This window comes from Erinaceus europaeus, chromosome 1 (assembly GCF_950295315.1).
Source record: "Erinaceus europaeus chromosome 1, mEriEur2.1, whole genome shotgun sequence".
NCBI lineage: Eukaryota > Metazoa > Chordata > Mammalia > Eulipotyphla > Erinaceidae > Erinaceus > Erinaceus europaeus.
In genome coordinates this window covers 128829546-128850178 of record NC_080162.1, presented here as the reverse complement: position 1 = coordinate 128850178, position 20633 = coordinate 128829546, and the positions used below count along the sequence as shown (strand labels likewise).

Sequence of the window (20633 nt, the reverse complement as noted above, 5' to 3'; positions counted from 1 at the left end):
ACAGATGTCAAGGCAAGTTTGACTGAGATTTAAAAAATTTAAACCTTTCTGGGAAGTCAGGGCCAACTGGCATGGATTCAGGAAAGGAGATTTTCCACTGCATTTGAGAATATTGATGTCTCAGTTACTCTCATCTGTCAGTATATAAGGCAATCAGACAACATACCCTAATTGTTTTTCACTGATGGTAAACATTGGCACATGGTTATGGAGGCAATATGCATGTAAGGACAGTGATTGCTGGGCTACAGAGCAAGAACAGCTTCTTCCAGGCAGGAAAACTCATTGATAAAATAGCACAGGCCAGTTGCCAGATCACAATCTAAGAACAACATTGATGGAAAAGCAAACCAGTTTCATTCTCTAACTTTATTGAGACTTTTCTTAAGTTTGGAAATCCACTTTATTAGATACCCAGGGTAACAGTACTGTTCTACAAAATGCATCTTAGAAGTAGTTGCAACAGTCAACATCCAATCTTCTGCATGTTCTCTGTGTAAGGAACGCCTTGCCAAAATCTGGGCCCAGGTTTGAGTCCTGGTTCCACGTGGAAATGTACTGTCACTAGAGGAGACTATGGTGCTTCTTCCTCGTCGTTTCTCTTTATGTATAAATAAAAAGTGACTAGGAAGGGTAAAATTGTGCCTGCACAAAGACACTAGTCTTCAAAAAGAAATTTTAAAAAAATTGCTGGGATAATAGGCATGTTTCTCTTAAATTTTAAGATGATGGTGGTAATAATTGTTGTAATTGAGATGATGGTAATAATTGTTGTAAAGACTGCTAAGTAATGAGGTGAAATTTAACTGTAAAAGTTCAGAAAATATTCTCTAAATGAGAAAAGCTTTGTAACTAAGTCACCTTATAACTTATTTACCTGTGGAAAAATTGAGTGTACACCAAATATGAGCTCTTAGTTATGTTGCACACATTTTACGCAGTTTAAAGTCCAGAACCACTATTCAACAAACATAAATGAATTTGGTTTAAAAATCAACTGCAGGGGAGTTGGGTGGTAGCACAACGGGTTAAGCGCATGTGGCAAAGCGCAAGGACCCGCATAAGGATCCTGGTTTGAGTCCCCGGCTCCCCACCTGCAGGGGAGTCGCTTCACAGGTGGTGAAGCAGGTCTGCAGGTGTCTTTCTCTCTCCTTCTCTGTCTTCCCCTCATCTCTCCGTTTCTCTCTGCCCTATCCAACAACGATGACGACAGCAATAATAACTACAACAACAATAAAATAACAAAGGCAACAAAAGGGAAAATAAATATAAAAAAATTTTTTTTAAATCAACTGCAAAGGGCTGGGTGGTGGTGCACATGTTACAATGTGCAAGGAACCAGGTTCGAGCCCCCAGTCCCCAAAGGCAGGGTGAAAGCTTTGTAAGCGATGAAGCAGTGCTGCAGGTGTCTGTCTCTCTTCCTCTCTATCTCCCCCTTCATTCTCAATATCTGGCTGTCTCCTACCAATAAATAAATAAAAGATAATAAAAAAATTTTAAAAAGGAAAATAGCACATCACATCTACATTTCTATGTTTATATAATCTGCTTTGGCAACTATGACAAAAGTGTGAACTACTCATTCCTTTTTATAAACTCATCTTCTGCTTTGGGGCATAGAATTTATTTCCTTTCACCTTCTCACCTCCAGACAATGCTGCATCCATTTTGTCCTTTCTTTTATAAAGTTAGTAAGATTCTCTTTACTGCATAATCCTTAGCGAAGAAACATTACTTTTCTCCTAATCTAAAATAAGAAATTCTGTTAACTTAACATGTTTTCCCGACTACTATTCTTTTTATCTGTCCCTTTTACAGCTAAAGTCCCTAAAATAGTTTATAAACTCAGTTGTCTAAACTTAGCCTCTCTCCAACTCCCAGCAATTAAAAAAAAATGCTACATGGCTGGTAGAGGGAAAAAAATGATAAAAGAGACAAAGGCTTCTATTTTCATATTGTATAATCTTACAAAATTACCTCTTTTTTATTTTTACACAAACTATGGAAGTATAGAAACTTGAAACTACTCTGAGGTGTGTGTGGGGGGGGGTGGGGGGTGGGAGGGTGAGCCTTTTTGCTCTGCTCTTTGTCATTTTCATTAGCAGTGAATGAAGGTTGGCTTCATAGACATGAAACTTGTGCAGTTGTATGGGCCTGAGCATTCATTGTTTAGTACTCACTTGTCACAATCCCAAATTCTTTTTCCTTTTGTGCAGGATTTGGACCTCACACATGTAGGATTCCACTGCTCCTGTGTAGATGAACTTCCTACCTCCTTCTAATTTCATTGAAGACATATTTTGAAACGGGAGAGAGGAGCAGAGAGGGAGGCAGAGAGAGAGGGAGAAATACCACAGGCCCATTTGACCATGTGAAGAGCTTCCTTTTGCTGTGGTGGTGCTCCCAGATGGTACCAGGCTAAATTCTGGAACCCTATGTATGGTAAAGTGTGCTCTTTCATGGCCTCTAAAATTCTTGTTTCTTTTTCTCTACCTTTTCACTCTGTCTTTATCTCTACTCTTTCCTTCATTTCTCTTCATTTCTCCCTTTTTTTTTTTTTCTTTACCAGGGCTCTGCTTATAGTGTTGTTGGTAATCAAACCCTTGGTCTTTGGTGGCTCAGGTATGTGGGTCATTTGCATAAATGTTATACTCTAAAAATCTTAATTTTTTGAATGATGTTGGCCAATAATTTATTTTACCACAGCTGTAATCTTCTTAAAACTAGTGATTTACTGTTAGCTAAGATCAACCATACTCTCCCTCATAATATATATATTCTATTTTCTTGGCTTTGAGTTACCTCTCTCTTAGTTTTCCTAGACTTTTCCTAGGTTACTGTTACTGATATCTCATTTCCCTAATTTCCAAATGTTAGGCATCTTTACTTCCCTAATTGTACATTCCCAAGATTATGTCATCAGTCTGATAGGTATATAAATATATATTCTGTCCTAATGATCAATTTGCTTTCTGATTGTCAAATCACAGATATAACAGTCTACTTGATCTTGTACTTCAGAACATCAATGTAATATGTCCTACACTTAACTCCATTCTTGCCCTCACTCCAAACCTGATCCCTTTCATTGGTCCAAAAACCTCATGATTGACTATACTCTTTCAAATGTTAACAGTCAAACAATATAGTTTGTTCTTCTTTGGGACTTTAAGTATTCATAAATTGTATGGGGGGGAGGGAGAAGGATAAGGAGAGGGAGAGGAAGAAGGAGAGGAAGAGGGAGAGGGAGAGGGAGAGGGAGAGGGAGAGGGAGAGGGAGAGGGAGAGATCAGAGCACCACATAGTTCTAGTTCATAGACCTCAAACAAAAGTCTGGTACACAACCATTACTGTGCATCTCCTGGCCCATCTTTGGAATGTTAACTGGTTTTCTGACTCTTTCATTTCTTATATTACTAAATTAACTCTGAAACTGGTTTCCTTAATTTACCCTTGAATCTTGTATCTCTCATGATTTATTCCAAGCATAAAAGAGAACGCATTGTCCCTTAAAAAATAGTTTATGTTCCTCTGCTCGAAACACTTAATTAAGTATTTCCTCAGTGTTGACAGAATAAAATGCATACATCTCAAAGTGGCCTACCATGTCCTAATTGACCTGATTTTTCTCCCACTTCAATGTTTTCTGACTGAATCTGTAAACACTGGTTTACCTGGTCCTGGTTACAATGGGCCCCTTGCTCTTCCTAAAATAACCAGCTAACTTCCTCACCTTAGGACCTTCCTAGCGGTTATCAGTCTGTTCTTCGCATCTTGGGGAAAATTAGGCCTCTATGTTTAGGTTATTGTTTAGTCATTCCTACCCATCTTCCCTCTAAATTTGCTCATTTTTACTCCAGAACTTTTACCACCTTTTAACATGAAATGTGACATATGTTTACCTGTCTCCTCAAGAGCTTACTGTTTATGTACTAATGTAGTCCATGTGTTTGGAATAGTGTCTCATACATTGACTGTTTGATTATTATTTTCTGAGTGATTACACGAACCCCAGGTTTATACTATATGTCATCTTCAATAAATAGCAAATTAAGATCAATAATATTTTCAACAGAGAAAAAATAAGGCGAATATAAAAAGCAGCATTAGGGATCAGGTGGTGGCTCACCCTATTTGAGCACAGATTACAATATGCAAAGACACTGGTTTGAGCCATTGGTCCCCACCTGCTGGGGGAAAGCTTTGCAAGTGGTGAAGCAGTGATGCAGGTCTCTCTCTCTCTCTCTCTCTCTCTCTCTCTCCTTTCCCTCTCAATTTCTGACTGTATTTCTCAAATAAATAAAAAATAATAAAGTAAAAAGCAACACTAGAAAGTTACAATCATACAAAATTGATGTAAACTCACTGAAATATAACTTAGAATACAGTAGTTCATTGGGTATTCTATAGTATATGAAGAAATCAGTGTTTATGATATACCTCATTTATCTAAAATTGATTAACATGTAAGTATAGTGAGAACAGACATTGCTTTATAAGAGGTCACACATGAGCCAAGAAAAAAATCCGTGATGTATTTGGGTGTTTTGAATCCATAAATACTACTGTGAAACTGCTTACAATTTAGTGCATGCTCAGCTTTAACTTGTAAACTTACCTATTTATGGTAACAGTTTTAACAGTTTATGTTGTATTTTCTAATAACTCTTGCTATCCCAGTTATTATTTACCTGAGCTGAAAGTTTGTATTTCAGGCTAAAGAAATAGAAGAATGATTATGCAAAAAGACTTATATGCCTGAGACTCCGAAGTCCCAGGTTCAATCGCTAGCACCACCATAAGCCAGAGCTGAGCAGTGCTCTGGTCTTTCTCTCTGTATTTCTAATTAAAATCAAATAAGCAATATATACATATATTTTTAAATGAAAGTCTCTTGTTTCTTTTTTGTTATTGAATGTAGAGTTGGAAAATCCTGGTTGTTCCTTTATGTTAATACAGTCTTTTTTAGTACTGTAACCTTTGAAGCATGACTTTCAGAGTTCTGACACCCTGAGTATAATGTAGAACAGTCTTATAAAACTAGTAATAATATTCATTGTAAAACTGTATTTTACTAAAATTCTTTACTCACTCAAAATGTCAACTATAGCATGAAAAAGTATCCCTGGGGCCAGGCAGTGGCGCACCTGGTTGAGTGCATGTATTACGGTGTGCAAGCACCCGGGTTCGAGCTCCTGGTCCCCACCTGCAGGGGGAAAGCTTTGCAAGTGGTGAAGCAGGGCTATAGGTGTTACTCTGTCTCTCTTCCTCTCTATCTCCCCTTTCTCTCTTGATTTCTGACTGTCTCTACCCAATAAATAAAGATAATAAAAAATGTTTAAAAAAAAGAAAAAAAAAGTATCCCTTTCCACATCCACTGTAATATGTTACTTTTTAAACAATACCCTTGTTTTCATTCTAAAATATGACACAGAGAGGAACATAAGGACATTCTGGAACATTTTTTGGACACAATCTTTTTAGCAACTTCTTGTGGTTTTTAAAGATATATTCATGAAGAAATAAATCTGTTTCTAGCATCATGGTAAAAAATAACAACAACAACAACAACAAGAAAAAACTGTGCTTGAGAGAACAATGGAGAACAAAAGGACAACGTAATTAGTATGCTCAAAACATAGAGCTTATTTCTCTTCTGTGTAAATGTTTTTGTGTCTTAAGCAAATTTGGCTCCAGAAGCATTAGGCAGGTGCTGCAGCCTCAGTGCCTTTGGGTTTCCTGGCAGAGTTGGAGATGCACTGGGACCTGAGACAAAACCCAAAGGAACCCCAGCTAACCTCAGTCCTTTGCCCAATTTCCTCTCTGCCAGTTACCAGAGTTCATTATTATTCAAGTTCCAGGGGTCATACTCTGCCTGCTTAAGGGTGAATTTTTATCTTCAACAAGTGTTTTGCTTGGCATATAGGAGAGGGGGTGGGGTGGGGAGGTGAGGAAATAAAAATAAGTTAGTCAATGGCATTAAGCAAAATTCCTTTTGTTCAGTTTTTCTTGAAAACTGAAAATTTGAGAACACAACTCGGTCTGGCAGTAATTCAAAAGGTTACCTTTCTGTAGCAATTCAACTCCCCAAGGCTACATACATCAAGCTGACCTTACCCACACAGGCTACTGGCCAGTTCCTTTTGTGCAATGAATTTCTGACCCTTCAGTCCCCTTTCAGAGATGGGGGAGCAAAAGGTGATGAGAGGGGTGAGTATGCTGTGGGTGACAATGCTGTTTTACTCCCCTCTCTCTTTAAACAATGGGAAGTAGCTGATGGCTACATATTTCCCCTTGAATGAGATTCTGACAGTCCTGGGTGAGAACAAAGCTTATTCAACTTTAACTGAAAAGTTGTCCCAGATAGAACAATCAAATGCTATATAAGGAAAAGACATCACATGAAGTGTTATTATTACACTCTTATCTAGAGATGTTGCCTCCAGCTGTGAAACAAGCTTATAACCATTAGGAAAGCCCCTCAGAGATTCTACTCTGTTGTTTTCAAAACAAGAGAGAAGAGAAAGAACTAGAAAAAAAATATATATATAAGGTTTTGTTAATTTAAGGTTCACACAAATGAGAAGTGAGGATGTGCATGGAAGGTAGATACTAATTAATTTGAAAATTACAAATCTTCTGAAGCACTAAGTTATTTATATGCCTCACGTCCCGTCCACTTTTGGCATTTTTCTTTTTGGTTAAAAACAATTAGGTGAATCTTTCTAAAAAACTTTTTTTTTTCTTTGCTCTACTTATTCTGTCTCCTTCCACTTTCAAAGTCATCCTATAGGAAGCTTCCTCTAATTAAGTTCATTTTAAGCAAGCATCCAGGTGTGTGTATATTACTATAAACTTTTTTTGTCCCCAGGGTTATTGCTGTAGTTTCCTGAAATGATTTTTCAGGATCATCACATCATATTCATGTTTTTATACTGAACTGAGTCAAGATTACACTCCAAAGGCAATTTCTCTATATGTGTCATGGATCATTACCCAATACTCAACATTCAATACTTGATAGTCAAAAATATTTTTGAAATAAACACAATTTTTATTGTTAATCTTACTATAGAAACTAATATATTTTTATACATATCTATCAATAAGAGATGGATTAGGTAAAGGAGAAAAAAAAGCAAAGCAAAATAAAACAAGTTGAGAGAATCCAGGCTTTTTCAATCTTAGTAATGTTTTTTTTTTTTTTAATGGTGATTTGATTTCACCATTTCAATTTATCATGTCCTGTCTGCATGTTACAATAGTATATTACCTGTGGCTACATGGATGAAAATGAATTCATATAAACCATACCAACGCCATTATGTATAACTGGTGGTAAAACTTTATTATTCAAGTTTAGATGTAACAGACATCTTTGCTGCCTGAAGATTGTTTGCATAAGAAATACACCAAGAACATGTTTGTGAGTAGAAATGAACATGCACTATGAAAACAAAATTAAATAAAACAAAAAAAAATTTTTTTCCATGTGTTGTAAGAACAGAACTATTATAGCCAACATTCTAATGTTCAAATCAGGACTACAAATTGAATTCTTTCTTAGCGACATGGAATCATTCTATATGAAAGACATTTTTCTGCTGGTGAATATTGCTGTAAGTTAATTTTATATTGGCATTTTGAGATGCTTCCCAAACCTGTCCCACCCCCACCCCCTAAAAATTCTTCATGTTGTCAAATAGTCCACCCTAAGTAATTTGTCATTTTTCAATGTGATATTTGCCTTCTTGGTAGCCATTAAGAGACTATGGTTTTATCAGCCTTTTAATAGTATTGCCTCTTCATAGTCAACATGATAGGCTCTCTAATTCTGATATTTACAGCTCATCTTTAACAAAAATGACCCTAACCTTTCCTGACCCTTGGGAACTGAAGAGTTTAAATAAGCCCCTTGGCCCTGTAATAATACTTGACACTTCCATGGTGCCTTTTAACCAAGGATCTCAAAGTGCTTACAAACAAGTACTACATAACCATTATTATTATTAATATTATTATTATTAATATATTTTTTTCCATTTTACAGGTGAGCAACCTGAGGCACAAAAAGAAAAAAAAAAGTGATTTGCTGCAGGTCATATCATGAAAAGGAACCAGGATCCAGTTTTAGGACTTAAGGGTTGTGATAGACCATTTGCTCTGTTGAAGGCTAAGTATTATTTCCATGTAAAATTACTCTTGTATTTTCTCTGGCGTAGGATGGAGAGAAGCTTACAGCTCTATCTTTCCTTTCAAGAGAACACATCATCCAGTTTCCATGTGTGGGTTAACGCTGAACTTCACATTTCTTCATCCCTGACTTGACACACTGCTGCCCTAACATCTTCCAGGAGTCCTAAATCCTGCAAATAACCCTGCATGCTTTCTAAACAATTGAACCACTATCAGGAATGCAGGAGTCCACTCTCTATAAAATAGCAATGGAAAGCCATAAAGAAGTGCTTGCAAGGGAAGTCACGCAATCTGCTCTTTGCCAAGTCTTTCTTTGGAAAAATAACGCAGCCCTTCAATGTCCCCATGCACAGTTTCAATACTCTTCTCAATTAAAGTTGCCTGTGATAGAATTCCACCTAACAGTACCTACCTTTGGTTAGCGTATTTAGTTTCACATTTAGATTGAATTTCAATTGCTCAGTTTTTGCCTTTGATCTAGAACAGTCAGAGAGATTTTTCACCTATTTCACCTCACCCAGGAGGGCTTATGGCCCCTGCCATGGCCCTCAACTCAAAGACAGGAGGTTGTGAGCTCATGTAAACTTTAGGTAACAGACTGGCATGCAGCACAGAAACTATCAGCTTCTTTACTCCATGCTTTCACTGCTGGGTGACAAATATTTTCCCTCCAGCAGACTTTTGTTAATCTTCACTCACTAAACAGGCAGGTAGTTCAGAGGTCTCAAGACACATCACCTTGTGATGTCTTGCGATAATAAAGCAGGGAAGAGGCTAATTAATTTTAATAGTAGTGTTGATATGCTTCAATTTATTAGGAGAATGTATTTCCTCAGGCATTTAAAATATATACATTTAATAAGTTTGAAGCTGTATTTGCACTGGATCATAATGGATTATGTGCACATGTGCAATCATAAACAATATGCTACCACAAACTTTGACAAAGAGCTATTAATCACTCTTCCTTCTTATTAATATTACCTTAGAAAAGAATCCCCATGCTTGCCTCTAAAACTATCTTTACTAAAAGAGAACAGTTTAGAACAAAACATTACTATCTTAAAAGTCCAAGTTTTAAAAGAACATCTCAATATGTCATGGAGAAAGATTGAGCACACTTTTTTTTCCCTTTCAAACTACAGAGTTAACATGTTAACATCTGACCTCCATCCTGTTCTCATATATTTCCCAGATGGGCTGGCTTGCCATGATTTCTCTATCTTGAACAACAGTACTAATGTATGGGTGAGAGACAAAGACGGACAGAAGGGGCAAAGGGAGAATGAGTATATGGTCCTGGTCTAAAGTTTGATCTAAAGCTCAATTCAAATATAGACAAGTCACCTGAAAAGATTTACAGTTTTTAAATGGTCTAAGATTTCAGTTGGCAAATAGTTTCCATGATAGAGGAAGCCTGCTCTAAGAAGAGAGATTTCTAAATCATCTTGCAAGTTCTCAAACAAGGTTAATGACCAATGCAGCTCTTTAAAAAAAAAAGTCACAATTTAAGAAAAAATGATTCAGAAATCTTAAAACCAAATTTGAAATAACAACTAATAAAGTCTATAAGATATTCTGAGAGTTCAAAGACTTTCATAAGTCAAAAATAAGGAATATTTAGAGTTTTTAGAAGATTTTCTTCTTTAAGAAGCCCAACCTCTTTTTCATCAAAATATGCATAATAATGAAACAAAAATTAAAAAAAAACCTCAGTAATAAAGGAATATGGAATAAGAACTAACCTGTCGATGCTATCCAACAATATTCTACCAAAGGAAAACTGACCATAAATATTCCAAGAATAGTGATACACATTTGCCATTGCTAGTCATTACTACTATGCCTGTTTGAGAAAAAAAAATTAGATACAGAAATAAAAAATCAAAAAAAGATATCTGTGTCAAAAATAAGCAATCTGTTTATATCTGAACAACTGTAGAATTTGCAAATGGAGTAGTTTTGCCCAAAAAGTCATACCTGTAATACCATTCAAGTTCAACGAGCTTCTGATATTTTGCTGACTTGAACAGTTCACATATTACATTGCTTAAGGATTGCCATAGTGCACTTTGTCATTAATTATTTCTATAAGAAAATGAAATACTATACTGTTGTTTGGGAAAAATCTCTTTTTTTAGGTTTTAAATCACAACCCCTCCAATTTGCCTTCATGGTTTGAAATGGATTCATCAAAATCCCTAAGAAAAATTACATCACCATTTGAATGTCAAAGCTCCTCATTCTACCTCTTTATTTCAGTTTAAGTGAATATTAGAGCTCTAGACAGATGAGGTTACAATAGAGTCCTTTAATAAAGGAACTGAAGCATAAGACTTAGTCCTGATTTTTCTCTCTTTCTTTTATGACAACAAAATGTAAGAATGGAAAATGACAACACAACATCAGAAAGACATTTTAAATTTCATTCACTACAACAGTTAAGAACTGGCTGAACTCTACCTGCCATCCAACTTTAAGAAACAAAGACCTGATATTATGAAAAAGAAACAAAAACAAAACAACACAAAGCAACTGCAAATTAATGTCAAAATGGGAGTGCAAATGCGACTACAGAATGCAATAACAACACTGGTGCTGCGAATTCTAGCAACACTTATCAAAATAATTTCTGAAATGTTTCATTTGAAACATAGACAAAGCAATAAAAAGAAGATATATGTTTATCATTTTAAGCAAAGCAATGTGAGTTAAGAGCTTAAAAATTAAAAAAAAAAAAGTACTTGGAATGAATAGTGCTACCCTTTTTTTCCTAAGTAGGCATAAAAATATTTTCATTTCCTTCTTGTTTCCATACCATTATATCAAGAACTTTCATTTGTTTCATGTTACCGTTTACAACTTTAATGCACACACACACACACAAAAGATATCTACCGCAATAGAAATAGTTGCTTCATTACCTTGTTTGCTACATTTGCAAATGTAAACAGCTAGGCAGAGCCAGAACTGACTCTAATGCATGATGGAATATCTTTGTTGCATACGTACATTGTAGAAAATAATTATTCAATATGTCAGGCACCATTATTTGAAATGTAATACATTAATATTTACTAGAAAAATAAGTTTTTTTTCCTATTTGTTCTCCCAACTTCTTTAATGAAATAAGTTAATCTGACAGTGCATCCAGTAGCTTGTAATATCTTCTACATCTCCGTGGCAAAAAAATAAACTACTGGTTGGGCCAATATAATGCAAATTATTAAAGTCAGTCCTTGTACATACATCCTTGTAGCAAGCATTGAGGCTCGACTAACAGCACCTTTTACCAATTATTTAATGTTCAGTTATTTAGCCCTATTTCCCTGAGCAGTTATGCTGAGGAGCTTTCCCTTCATGGATAGTTTTACAAAGCCTTAAGTATTAAAAGTACTATGAAGACATACTCCTAAGAATCCTATTTAATGCTACTTAACTAAACCTGTAGAAATCTAATGAAGGGATTGATTGGTACATATACCAACTGTCAGTCTGTGGTAACATAACCTTAGACACTGCCTGACCACAAAGTTTGGAAATTATACTTAACCAAAAGAAAATAAATAAATACAGCAGGTTACCTTGTGGAGAAATACCATGTGTTCTAAACAAATTAAGCCCGTAGTCTGAACTTTGTACTCATCTATGTCTTTTTAACTGAGGGGCCCTTTTCGTTATGATGTGCCAAGTGAGATTAGTGACTGGGAGGAGGCGTAAAGAATAACTTCAAATTGGTTCATCATATATAAGAAAGAAATATCTGGCTAAAATAAAATTACTATGTAAGCACTGGGGACATTATTATTTTTTTTAAAGAGGCATGTATATTTGGATAAAATGAACCTAAACTGCAAACAAAAGGTCTACTTATGAAAGGAATATTTGAACATTTAAAGGACAAAAAGTATCAAGGAGCGTGTGCATGTGTATGTACAGGCAGGGCTAGCCAAAAGCGTTGTGCCACCATCTGTCACTATTCTTGCGACTCTCTCATCAAGCCTAACCACAGCTCACATTTTTAGGTCTAAGTCTGAAACAAGGTCAAGGAGAGGAGACTGATGGAAGAGGGCGCCATTTTCCTTTCACTATGTTGGACATGAAATTTTTCGTCTATCTAGGGTTTCATGATACTTCTATATTTAGGCAACACTTTAAGGGCTTTTGAACCATAGGGCCAATGACCAGCCCAATACTGCTTTAGTATCATGTACTTTTGAATTTCTAAACAGTTTTGATCTTTTTCCTTACAAACATAGTAATTACAGTCTGATGATATGGTTTCCACAGTACGTATTTGTCAAGGTGGTTTTGACTGTGTTATAAAACATGACTATTTACCATCTTCCTTTTTAAATTTTTTTCCCCTCACTGACCATTTGTCTCACTTTTATATCTCGGTAACCTACTCATTGAAAGAAAGAATAATAAAAGAAGGGGATTTCATGTTGGATAAGGCAGGCTCTATGAAGTATTTTTTTTAATAGGTCTTCATAAGACATTACAAGCTATTGAATTCCCATCAAGAAAACCTATTTCTATTTAATTGTGCTAAGTGCTAAGGTTTTACTCTTTAGGCTTTCCATTTTTTTCTGCTTGTGCATTGTTCTTATGCAGGCCCCTCTGGATATGAGTCGTGAAGTCATATTTGTCCGTGCAAAGATGCTGGCATATGCTGCACTGGAAAGGTCCACTGTCACCATGGCAACTCATATGCAAAGCATACATCACTTCATCCAGAAAGACAATGCCACAGTGCGCACATTTCGTCGAAAGTTCATCTTGAGTACTTCTATCAACTTTCTCTGTTTTTACTACATTCAAGGGACCTTCATTTTTTACATTTGATGGCGCCTTCGTTTTCTCCTTGGAGGCACCGTTTGCAGTTGGCCCGGGTCTGGAATGCTTGATCGCCAAATCTAGAGGAATGTCATTGTCTGATCCAACAGCTGAAAAATGAGGAGGCAGATTGAAGGTGGGATAAGGCACATAGTTTTGGCAAGGATTTGGTAGGCCAGGCACATGACTCAAGTAGTGCGGATTCCCAGGAACTGAGAGCTTATATTTACTCCAGAACCGCAGCCAATCAGCTTCACTCTGGAAGTCATTATGTACAAAGGGAAGTCCAAAAAGCGGGTACTGGTACTTTTCAATTGGGCTGCCTGGTGGTGAATAATTTGGATGTTTTGCGGGTCTCATGTACTTTTCTATGGGACTGCCTCTCTCAGAACTTCCTTTCCCTTCAGATACAGATGAACTGTTTCCTGGGTCTCCAGTACTTTCCTGAGGACTTTTTATCTGAATGTGCAAAGGTTGCATCCTTTTGTGAATATCCAAGGTTTGGCTGACCAGGACCGGCTGCTGAGCAGAATGGCTTTTAGTCAATGAACTCTGGGCTTCATATTTACTCAAGCTCGGGAGTGGAATTTCTCTCTGGTGACTTTCAGTTAAATGATCTTCTGACCTCCTTTCTAAGGGGCTTCCATTGACCTGTTCCTCAGTGCCACCCCTCTGCTGTTTGTTGAGCTGCTCAGCCTGGAGTGCTTCTGGGTTAAGGCGCTTTCTTGTTCTTCTCCTAATAATCTGCTCACCGTTGTTTTGTTTAATGATGTTTAAAGGTCTGGGAGTCTGCAGAGAAAACATGCACAATACATAAAAGGAAAACATTTAAAAATGCATTAAACTGCATTGACAATTGCTCACAAATATAAACCATATATTAAGTTCAAAGCAAGGGAAGAACATTCTGATATGGATGCACCCAATTTCTTCCTTTTGCCTTAAGCAGGATCGAAGGAAATAACCAAAGCACACTATTTTAGCCTAATTAAATCATGGTCATCTTTGCAGGGAAGACTGAAAATTTTAATCTACTTGAAAACAGCTTGTCCAAACTCAATGGATTCTGGAATTGCATCAGTTAGTGATAAAACTGTGTAAGAAGTTACTTGAAGACATGTGATTTTTTTTTCTGAACATTTCTCAACTTTTGTGAGTCATGCACTAAGATGTCAACATAGGAACATAAGCATAGGGCTTTGTTAACAACTGTGGAAAAGCTAAATATTGCAGTAGACTGGGTTGTGCCCCCATTCATATGGTAAAGCTCTTACTCCTAACATGACTACCTCTAGAGATATGGTTTCCAGGAGGGTAATTACAGTTAAATGAACATACAATGAGAACTTAGTTTGCTATGAGTTAGAGACAAAGCTCTCACTAGAACTAAGGAACTCTGATTTCAGACATTCAGCCTCCAGGGCTGTGTGAAAATATATTTTTGTTGACTAAGTTACCCAGTCTGTCGTGTTTTGCTATGGTTGCCTGAACCAGTACACAGATCCTTCTAAAGAACTATAAATGTGAGTATTAAGTATTATGTGTTACAGTCAATGAGAAGCTCACACATCAGGAGGGAAAATATCAGGTCATCAAGAACATCTCAGTAGCACTTACTTATTTATTTTTTTAAGACTCCTCACTTTCATTTCTCTTTCTCTAATAATGGTTTATTTTCACTATAGAAGATTTTACTTGGTAATAGGTGAACTATTTGTTTTCTGCAAGAAGGCTGGGTGGTTGTACACCCAGCTGAGTGGAAAAGTTACACTGCACAAAGAACTGGTTCAAGCCCCTGGTCCCCACCTGCAGGTGCCTCTCTCTCTCTCTCTCTCTCTCTCTCCCTCTCCCCTCTATCTCTCCCTTCCCTTTAGTTTTCTCTCTGTCTTTATCAAATAAATAGATAAAAATTTTAAAAAAACATTTATTTTCTCCTAGAACTTAAAAATTATATATATGTGGTCTGGGAGGTGTCACAATGGAAAAAGCATTACTTTGAAGCATGAGGTCCCAAGTTCAGTCCCCAGTAGAAAATGTACCAGCGTGATTGTCTGGTTCTTTCTCTTTCTCCTCCTATATTTCTCATTAATTAATAAATAAAATCTTTAACAAAGTAAACTTATATGTATATACATATGCATGGCTCACACATCTAGTCTTTCATTCTAATCTGTTTAAATTGAATGCTGACTTTCACTCAGTTTACGTGATTTATTTAGATTAAACATTAAACGTCATATGGCTGGTGTTTATAAATTGGATTGTCAGAAAAGTCACGGCACATTTTTAAATATTTATTTATTTATTCCCTTTTGCTGCCCTTGTTGTTTTATTGTTGTAGATATTATTGTTGTTGTTACTGATGTCATTGTTGTTGAATAGGACAGAGAGAAATGGAGAGGGGAGGGGAAGACAGAGAGGGGGAGAGAAAGATAGACACCTGCAGACCTGCTTCACTGCCTGTGAAGCGACTCCCCTGCAGATGGGGAGCCAGGGGCTGGAACTGGGATCCTTATGCCGGTCCTTGTGCTTTGTGTCACCTGTGCTTAACCCGCTGCGCTACTTACTGCCAGACTCCCTACGGCACATTCTTGCACAGAAAAACAAAAAGTATGCTATGACTTTTCTGACAATTCAACATATGTGTAACAGAATTAAAATGTCCAGGCAAGACCATAATGAATTTATTTCTAGTAAGAACTCTGATTTGTAAAATCTAATGAACAGGTTTAATAAATTAATGCAAATTTAGAAATTAAAAATTTAGAAGTGTTTTAAAATAGGCTAAGATCTGACTTTTCTACAATATTACTGAACCAGGAGATCATTTCTACCTAAAATACGAATATATGAATATGAAATTTGTAAGTTATTCCTAGGAAGAATGCACTTTACTGCAAAGGAGTAATTTTTACACATTAAACACAGTGTAAATATCAACTTTTGACTTTTCCATTGTCACAGAGGTTTTTCAAAGCAAAGAAATATAACAGTATTACTGACAATTCAATTACCAGTTTCAGAATGAACATGCTGTATCCTTTAGATATGCCGTTAATTTCTATTTGTCTAGATTTAAAAGGACTCACATTCATGTTATAAAATCATGTAATACAATGGCTATACGTAATATAGAAACTTAAAATTTCCAGTTTTAAACTTTCATAACCTTAGTGATAGTCTTTGATATGAGATGTGAACATAACCTCTACGTATTTCAATTTAATTTTAAAATATTCTTAAAACTGCAAGCATCTTGGCTCGGGAGAGATGGATAGTAAATTAAATCTTTAAAATGTTTCATTTATATCACAGTTATGAAATCATCATAACTTGAAAAATGAGTAGTTAAATTAATTCCTGGTCTACCACTGGCTGGAGTTCAATATCAGTACTCATTACAAGGAGGGGAGCTTATTGCTGTGTTTACAGGGCAAAATTTTTAAATTTAAAAAAGCAAGGTGGCATGGTAAAACAGAAGTCTTTCTACTAGCTATATACTAATAATAATTAAGGTTTTTACAGTTTACCACCATATTGGTATTGTTGGCAGTATATTTTTTAAACTGTACTTTCAATTGCCCATTTATGAGAACATTTTGTCTAAAACTGTATTCCCCATAGCTGCAATCTATTCATTGGCTTGTGCTAAAAGCTTATGATTAAATGCCATACAAGGGAGCCGGGCGGTAGTGCAGCGGGTTAAGCACAGGTGGCGCTAAGCGCAAGGACCGGCAAGAGGATCCTGGTTCGAGGCCCCGGCTCCCCACCTGCAGGGGAGTCGCTTCACAGGTGGTGAAGCGGATCTGCAGGTGTCTGTCTTTCTCTCCCCCTCTCTGTCTTCCCCTCCTCTCTCCATTTCTCTCTGTCCTATCCAACAACGACAACATCAACTACAACAACAATAAAAAAAAAAAAAAAAGACAACAAGGGCAACAAAAGGGAAGATAAATAAAAAAAAAAAAAGCCATACAAAATGAAAAAGTCAGAGGGGAGGGAAATAGATTTCTGTTTTATTAAATGTGGTATTCCAGTTTTCAAAGGTAGCTCTTATCAGAAGATGAACTCCTTAAGCTAAAAAAATAAATAAATTAGGAAGGGCTTATGAACTTATATTTAATTATAAGATTTTGACTAAAATTTTAGAAATATCTTGAGGCATTTCAATGAGCCAGAAAAAAGAAATCAGCCAGAGATGTTAAATCATGAAGACATTTTGCATCTTACTCTGTACTGACTAACTGCTTCAGGTTCTCAATTTCTCCCCTTAAATTTCCAGTGGAAGTACTATAGAGATTCACCTGGAGTTTTAGGATCCTATCCTACTTCTATCCTTCCTACCTAATCTTTAGCTCGGCCATCAGACAAGATGACATTTACAGATTCCAAAAGTAAGTTGGAAACTAAGCATTCATTCCCTGACTTACATTTATACTGAACATGGGAGAGTCCACCTCTGCTTTTTTTTTTCTTTTAAAAAGTTTTAATGTATTTTTAAACTTTAAGACCATTCCTCCTTTCCAACTGAATGAATTTCTCTGAAAGCTCTGACAACCATTAGTTCAAATATCTGTTATGCAAAGTTCCCGGAAACTAATCATTTTCCTCTTTAATATCAAAAGATGCATAGCATATTAGGAATGGTCTCAAACGTTTATCTTCCTATAATATCTAGGTCCATTTCACCTTAAGTCACATGTGCAATCCAAGTGACTGGGTTAAACTCTTTGGGGGCAGACACTGCAAGTCAGGGAAGGGTACTTATCACATTACAGACCAGCCACATTACAAAAGTCTTCCTGAGACAATCTAGTAAGGTCTTACCGAATGAAGCTTCTGGTAGAGGCCACACGCATTGCATACATATCCGCCATTTGCATTCTTTCGCCAGAGAGAGGTCTTTGTGGTCAAGCAATTGGCACAAAAAACACCAGAGCCTCTACGTCTCTGAAATGGGGGGAGGGGAGAGAGAAGAAAAAAAAAAGAAAAAAGAAAAAAGAAAAGAAAAACACAAGGTCAGAGGTGAGCCACATGATCAGTGGAGTTAAAGCAAATCAACCCAGGAGTTTTGTCTTCAGACTAGCAACAATGACAGTATAAAACCACACTGCCCATAATGAGGTCAGGTTCAATTGTGTTTAATAGGCACCACTGATTTTCATTATAATTAACCCTACAGTGATGGATGAGGTGTGTGCAACACCAAAGGCTTTTCACAGAAACAGCTTTAACTTTTTGAACTTTTGAGTTCTGTGCCTTTAATGATGGTTTCTCAATGTTGAACTCTAAAACATACCTTTTAAAAGTGTCAGAACAGAAGTCAAAAGACAGAATATAGCAATATGTTTCATAGACTTGGGAAAAGGAACAACACTTGTCATCTGAGCATTAAAATAGAGTCAAAATTGGAATAAATGCAATATGAAAACCACTTTAAGCGAAATGTAATTTGGGCCATTAATGGAACGTAAGGATTAACAGAAGACGAGGCAGTTGGTCCTGGATCTAGGTTTGCAGTGGTAAAACCTAAAAGAGCACATATTTCTACTTCTCAAAGCTAAGAGAACGGGTGGGAACTTCTGCCAACTAGAAGTACAGTATTACTAATGACAACCCTTATGAGGTGACTGCTTAAGTCAGACAACACAGTTTCATCAAAAACTATTTATTTTATTTGACACAGATCTGGAAGTCACAGACATTTCCAAAATACAAATTGATTTTAGTAGGCTGAATTCTGTAGTCACCAGATTCAAAAATAATATAAGAATACTTAAAAGCAGATAATTAGAATTGCTTGTTCTATTCTTGCTATCGAGTAATGATTCCATAAAACTTTTCATTGAAACAAAAGTCAGGCTGTGTTTGTAGGCACAAATACTAACTGGCAGGAAACGGAATTCTCTTGTTGCAGAAAAAGAAAAAGACAGTTTGCATCGCAACACTGTTCTCCTTTCTCCAGGAAGCAAAGTATTTAATGATAAAATATGCATGCTAGATAAGGAGTGGAAAAAGTCTTGCTGGAACCTCGTTTGATTACAATTTTAAAATTATAAAAACTGTAAGTTGAAATTTCAGGGATTCATAAAATTTAGGCAATTTATTTAACTAAAATCCATACTGTAGACTAGTAGTATCCCTGCCAAGAAAATACAATGGTTATAATTGTACTCTGATACATTTCAAATGGAAAGCTTTCTGCAGACATAATTTTGGCTTCAAGACTGGAACACTTTCTTGGCATGGAAAGGGCATTTGATTCATCGGGTGTTTCACAATGTATCACTAAAAAGACCTGGTGAGCAGCCAGTTCCCTATAGGGTAATTTTTCCATCCAGATGCAAGTGCTATCAGAGGCCCTCGTCAGCTAAACTAATTATGATCTTGCAATTGCTGATGCCTGCTCACTCTTAACATTCGACATCCTCCATTAATCATCAATACAAGGAAAATGAATGAAACGTAAAGAAATGGGGACTGGTAAGCTGCACAGTCATAAAATTCTGAAATGAGAGCAATAATTTAACAAGATTGGGGGAATGTTTTTAGTGAGCACAAAGTCAGACTAACAATTGCCCTTTTCAACCAAGAACACGATTTCATTAGGGTAGCAGGTTGTGCTACTTTAGGTGATGTAATAAAAGCTAGATTTCTGCCCCCCCCTCAAAGATAATCTCTGGTTCCCCTTTTCCTACACCTCCACACAGCTGCCCCCACCCCCCAAGTCAAAACTGGGAATGAATCACAAATTTCTAAATCCTAGTAAGAGTGTAAGATCTGACTGAGACCTACTAAAAAAGTAGAGATTTCTGTTTCTTGAAAAGCAACAGATGATTAGATGTTGTGTTTATCAAACACCCTAGGGCCCCTTTATACAAACTAAATTGGGGAGCATAGATAGATTATAATTGTGAAAGTTCCCTAAGGCCATGCTGTCTTTTTCCCCTAGATCTAAATAACAATTTGGCAAATAAACACCAATCTGATACATATAAAGACAATATAAATATCCATTTGTAAACTAACCCACATACATGGCTGAGGCTCAAATGTGAATCTGCAACCATTATATCCTGCCTGCTTTTCTTTCCTTATGACCTGCCTGCTTGACACAGCATGCCAAAGTGGGTGTAATCCTGGTTTCAGAGTGTGTGTCAATCCTTACACAATTTTGTGCTTAATTCTCTTGCAAAGAGAATGTGCTTCATTAGTTATGGGGGGGTGGGGGGGAATCCAGAAATTACAGCACTGGTTGTCCTAGCTTACTTAAATTCAACCAGCACTTATGCTTCAATAAAGGCTAGTGTATTTATGCAAACCATATCTTATTTTAAACACATCAGGAGTACTCTGAAATCACTTACTCAGATTCAGTATAGCATGAAGGATAATAATCAGATTTAAGAGGCAGACCATTTGTACGTAAAACATGTCTTGCCTTTTGCTGAGTGAAACTTTGGGTAAGTTATTTAACCTCTGAATGTTTACTTAGTTTTCTCGCTTTTAACCTGTGGGCTACAGTGAGCTTTGTGGGCTAATGGATATATTAAAACAGTGCCATAATCAGTCAATCATTTAACAGTGGTATAATATAATAA

At 36.5% G+C, this 20633-nt stretch overlaps 1 protein-coding gene across 7 annotated transcripts in view; it reads right to left on the bottom strand.

Annotated features, from left to right (window-relative positions):
• Positions 1–7322: 7322 nt before the first annotated feature.
• TRPS1 (transcriptional repressor GATA binding 1) overlaps positions 7323–20633 on the bottom strand; it is a 269537-nt gene continuing 256226 nt past the window's right edge. For all 7 annotated transcript variants that reach the window (XM_060195746.1, XM_060195738.1, XM_060195752.1 and 4 more), the window contains 2 exons: positions 17860–17982; positions 7323–13824 (listed from right to left, as the gene is read on the bottom strand). In XM_060195746.1, the coding sequence (XP_060051729.1) occupies positions 12763–13824; positions 17860–17982 (1185 nt within the window). In that variant the 3' untranslated portion in view covers positions 7323–12762. The remainder of the gene's footprint in view (positions 13825–17859; positions 17983–20633) is intronic.